The 3,953-nt window shown below is 41.5% G+C and overlaps 1 protein-coding gene across 1 annotated transcript; it reads right to left on the bottom strand.

Moving 5' to 3' along the window:
* Nucleotides 1-202: 202 nt before the first annotated feature.
* sox19a (SRY-box transcription factor 19a) lies at nt 203-2,778 on the bottom strand. The gene is made up of 2 exons (XM_026998430.3): nt 1,794-2,778; nt 203-1,526 (listed from the first exon to the last, which is right to left on the bottom strand). The coding sequence occupies exons 1-2, from the start codon at nt 2,438-2,440 to the stop codon at nt 1,271-1,273; spliced, it is 903 nt and encodes a 300-aa protein (XP_026854231.2). The 5' UTR covers nt 2,441-2,778; the 3' UTR covers nt 203-1,270.
* Between the last annotated feature and the right edge of the window lie 1,175 nt (nt 2,779-3,953).

Here is a 3,953-nt window from a genome sequence, read left to right as displayed (position 1 = left end):
CAGTTTAGGATGTCGTATTTTAGTAAAAATAGACATTTTATAGGATAATCCAATAATGACGTGCCAGACAGTGCACAAGAGTAATAAACACGCAATCGCTACAGTGCGGTTTGATACAGCGTTATAAAGGGAAGTGAAATGGATTTTGTTATCCATAATCCTGAAAAAACAGTCGTATTATGAAAAGAAGTACTCACTCAAGTTACAAAAATAATAAAATACTTTATTACTTGTGTTTGTTTTTTGTTTGTTTTTCCATCAAGGTTGAAAAGTCACATAACACATTATTTACCCTTACTATAAGGGCTTTAAAACACAAAAGAAAGAAACAATTAACAACTGTACATTCTCAGTCAAACAGTGTCTTAAGAAAGTTAAGTCTTTAAAACGAACAAACGTTCTTCAAGACCTTTTTTAAACAATCACAACATATCTCTCTCAAAGGAGAAGAGAGTTAGGCCCAAAGGCCTGGTTCAGTAGAAAATACAGCAAAACCCCTCTGCTAGGGATATTTGTATTAATGTTTTACTTCTGAATGCACTAGGACAGTTGTTGCACGATGTGTGTATCCCCTTAACCACTGCATGTGCACTATTGTATAAAAGTATTCAAATTATTTCCTAAATCATCCAGCGTTTTAAACCTTGGGCTATCTAAATATGACTAGAAGCAGCAATAGTTTTTTTTTTTTAGAATTAAAGACCTCTGAAAGCAAACCTTCAGCAGTGGTATTTGAGGGTTGACTGGACCCTATGAAAGCAGCAGCAGATGAGCTCAGGTGCCCTTATCTTAACCTGCTCACTCCTTTAGCCTTCTCTTTAAAAAGTTTTCTCTTACTGAAACATTTCACATTTCATCTTTAAACCATAAGCTTGTGATGTTGTTCTAATGTCAAACTATGCAAATGAGCAACAGTTTACCAATCAAGATGTTATCCCATTCTCCAGTGACCAATCAATAACTACTGAGTATGCGTTGGTCATTTAACAGAAAGGCCACCTGTGAACAACTCAGGGTGATGCTGTCGGCATCCACCTACATACTCCAAGCAAAAATACTGATGGAAAACTTAGATTAGGACATGGTGATGTCAGAGGGTTGCCTTGTTCGCTACATCCAATTTAACCTATCTCCACACACCCTCCTCCTCATCCACCAATCAAACAGCCTTCCCTCGGCCTTCATCCAATCAAGTCAGGGCTTATCAAGTCACATGACCCTCTGTACTGGCCATCTCTCAGCCACCTGCCTGGCCAGGGCAGCATGCCGTTCAGATGTGTGTGAGTGGCGTCGTGCCTGTGAGGTAATGCTGCTGGATGTTGGTGTAACCCCTCTGTGCAGCCGCGGCAGCTGCGTCACCGGTGTCACCGCCAGGAATGTACATGCTGATCATATCCCTCAGGTCACCCTGTAGGGGCCCGCGCTGGTGGTTAGGGCCCCCGGTAGGGGAATGGGACACCTGGTCCGGTTTCACCATGGACATTACAGGGCTTGGCTGCTGTGGTGAACTGCCATAAGACATAGGGCTACAGAAAGAAAGGGGAGAGGGAAGGAATGGTAGAGAAATTGTTATTTGCACATAGAATAAGCTGCAGTATACGACGATCAAACATTAGCATTAACTGTTCTAGATCTAAATCTGCCAATATAGTTTGTAGATTGATTTGACATATTAGCGGTAATTTACATTCGCAGTCTACTTTATTCCTTCTTCAGTCGAGACTGTGGTTGTGAGTTTTATAATGAACGCAGTCTGTCACATATTTCGCTACATTCCGCACAATGTAACTCACCTGTATGAGTTTGCGCCATTCATGTAGGTTTGTGCCGTTGCCATGGCGGATGGATATTGTAGAGCTGAGAGGTCATAGCGGGGCAGTTGCTGACTGTAGCCCAATGCATCAGTCTGCATGCCGGCATAACCTCCTGTTGGACCCCATCCATAACTGTCCATTCTCGGGCTTCCTCCGGGTCCCTGAACGGCAGCCGCTGCCAACAGGTTTCCAGCGGACAGCGGGTACTTGGCAGCCGGATTGTCTTTCTTCAACACCGGTTTGTTCTTGCGTCGAGGTTTGTATTTGTAGTCGGGGTACTCCTTCATGTGCAGGGCACGAAGCCGCTTGGCCTCATCGATAAACGGCCTCTTCTCCGCGTCCGTCAGGAGTTTCCACTCCGCGCCGAGGCGCTTGCTGATTTCCGAGTTGTGCATTTTGGGGTTTTCCTGAGCCATTTTGCGTCTTTGACCCCGAGACCACACCATAAACGCATTCATAGGTCTTTTAACTTTGTCCATCGGATCAGTGCTCTTTTGGTTGTTGACCACTTGCTTGGATCCTCCGTGACTTACTCCGTGCACCCCCGCGTTTAATGGGGCCATCCCTTGCCCGGGTTGGTGCGTGGGCACCGAAGGTTTCATATCGTGCTCCAGCATGCTGTACATATTAGCCACGAAACGAGCGATTCGGATATCACCACTGTGTCTGAATCGATTGAAACCTCGTGATTATGAGAAAATACCTATAATACCTACACGAAATGTTCGAAAAAGCATCTACCAAATTCAGATTTACTCGAAAAAAAAAGTTACTTCATATCAAGTACATTTCAGACCTACTTGAAATTGTCAACGGCCAGTGAAATAATAAGGAGAAATGCCACTGAAATTGCTTTAGCGTCCTCGAGGAACAGTTGAAGTGACAAAGTGTCCGGACTGAAAGTTGCGTCTTGCCTCCAACTCTGCCACTGCTGAGTGATTAGAAGGTTTCATCACTGTCCGCCTCCAACCGCTCTCCTTCCAACACGCGCATTAACATCTCTAAAGAAGGGGCGCGGTGAATTTAGAGACCGGGGGGAGGGGGAGGCGCTTTGGAAAAGAAAAGTTTCTGCGCTCACCTGCAAACTCAGCACATAAACATTAACGGGTTCTCACACACAAGCCTCGTGTTAGAAAATTAATCCTAATATCGATACTGAATCTGATACAGAACCAGAATGACTTTAAGAACACGATTCTCTCATATTCTTACTTTCTTACAAGAACGAATAAAATATATATATTTCACAGACATATATTATAGGCAATGTAACTCAAGTATGAATAAATTAATTACTTGCCAGATTTATGTCTTTAATTACTACTTTATAATATGCAAACATGAAAAAAATGTCTAAAACTGGATCAGTTATCCAAATTTTACAAGGATGTGTATGTGCCTTGGAAAGAAACTCACGAAATTCAAAAATCAAAACCTGAATGAGCAAAAATAAATTAGGAAAGAAGACCGCAGTACCTTTCCTGAGGCACATGGCTAGATTTACAGAGATGTTTGGGTTAATTATGACATTTCCAGAGGTTCCAGGATTGGAATAGATACATCTTATTGTAGAGCAGAGGTAGACAAAACAAATGAAACAAATAACAACAACAACAAAAACAACCCTAGAAAAATGCAGGTACTGTGTGTGTGTTTTTTTCATGGGTGCATTGTGTCACCCCATTGTGGGTGCTGGTAATGGAGAATACAAATGATTCAGATTAAAAGATTTAATGACTTTTTGTCCTTCCTGTCAGCCAAAGGGTGAATTAGCCTTATGAGCCAATCTGTCCAAAGTTGGTAAAATGATTGTCTTAATTCAATTCCGTAACAAAAACAGAAGGAAAACTAGACACAAGTCATTAATTAAATTACAAACACAAAAGACAATGTTTATTTTGTTTAAAATGGTTTCAAACCAAGCAGTATTTTAAATTTTAATCTCAGTTTCACCCTTTCCATAATATTTTTGTTTCATAATATATTTTATAATGTACTTTTTTGTACTTGTGTACATATTAATGTACCTGCATGAACATTTGAGTGTATGAATGTGTGTGTGAGTGTAAGTGGGTGTGTGTTGTGGAGGTAAAGGTGTGGCTACTGTTGTATGAAACATTCTGTCCCACCTGGTGAGGT

Source organism: Electrophorus electricus, chromosome 8 (genome assembly GCF_041902795.1).
Source record: "Electrophorus electricus isolate QZ-2024a chromosome 8, ASM4190279v1, whole genome shotgun sequence".
In the NCBI taxonomy this organism is placed as follows: domain Eukaryota; kingdom Metazoa; phylum Chordata; class Actinopteri; order Gymnotiformes; family Gymnotidae; genus Electrophorus; species Electrophorus electricus.
Note: the sequence above shows the minus strand (reverse complement) of the source record. Positions and strands in the feature narration are given on the sequence as shown.

Coding starts and splice junctions, on each gene's coding strand:
- sox19a (XM_026998430.3), bottom strand. CDS start 2,440: ATGTACAGCATGCTGGAGCACGATATGAAACCTTCGGTGCCCACGCAC. Junction 1,527..1,793: donor AATGGCGCAAACTCATACAG/GTGAGTTACATT, acceptor TTCTTTCTGTAG/CCCTATGTCTTATGGCAGTT.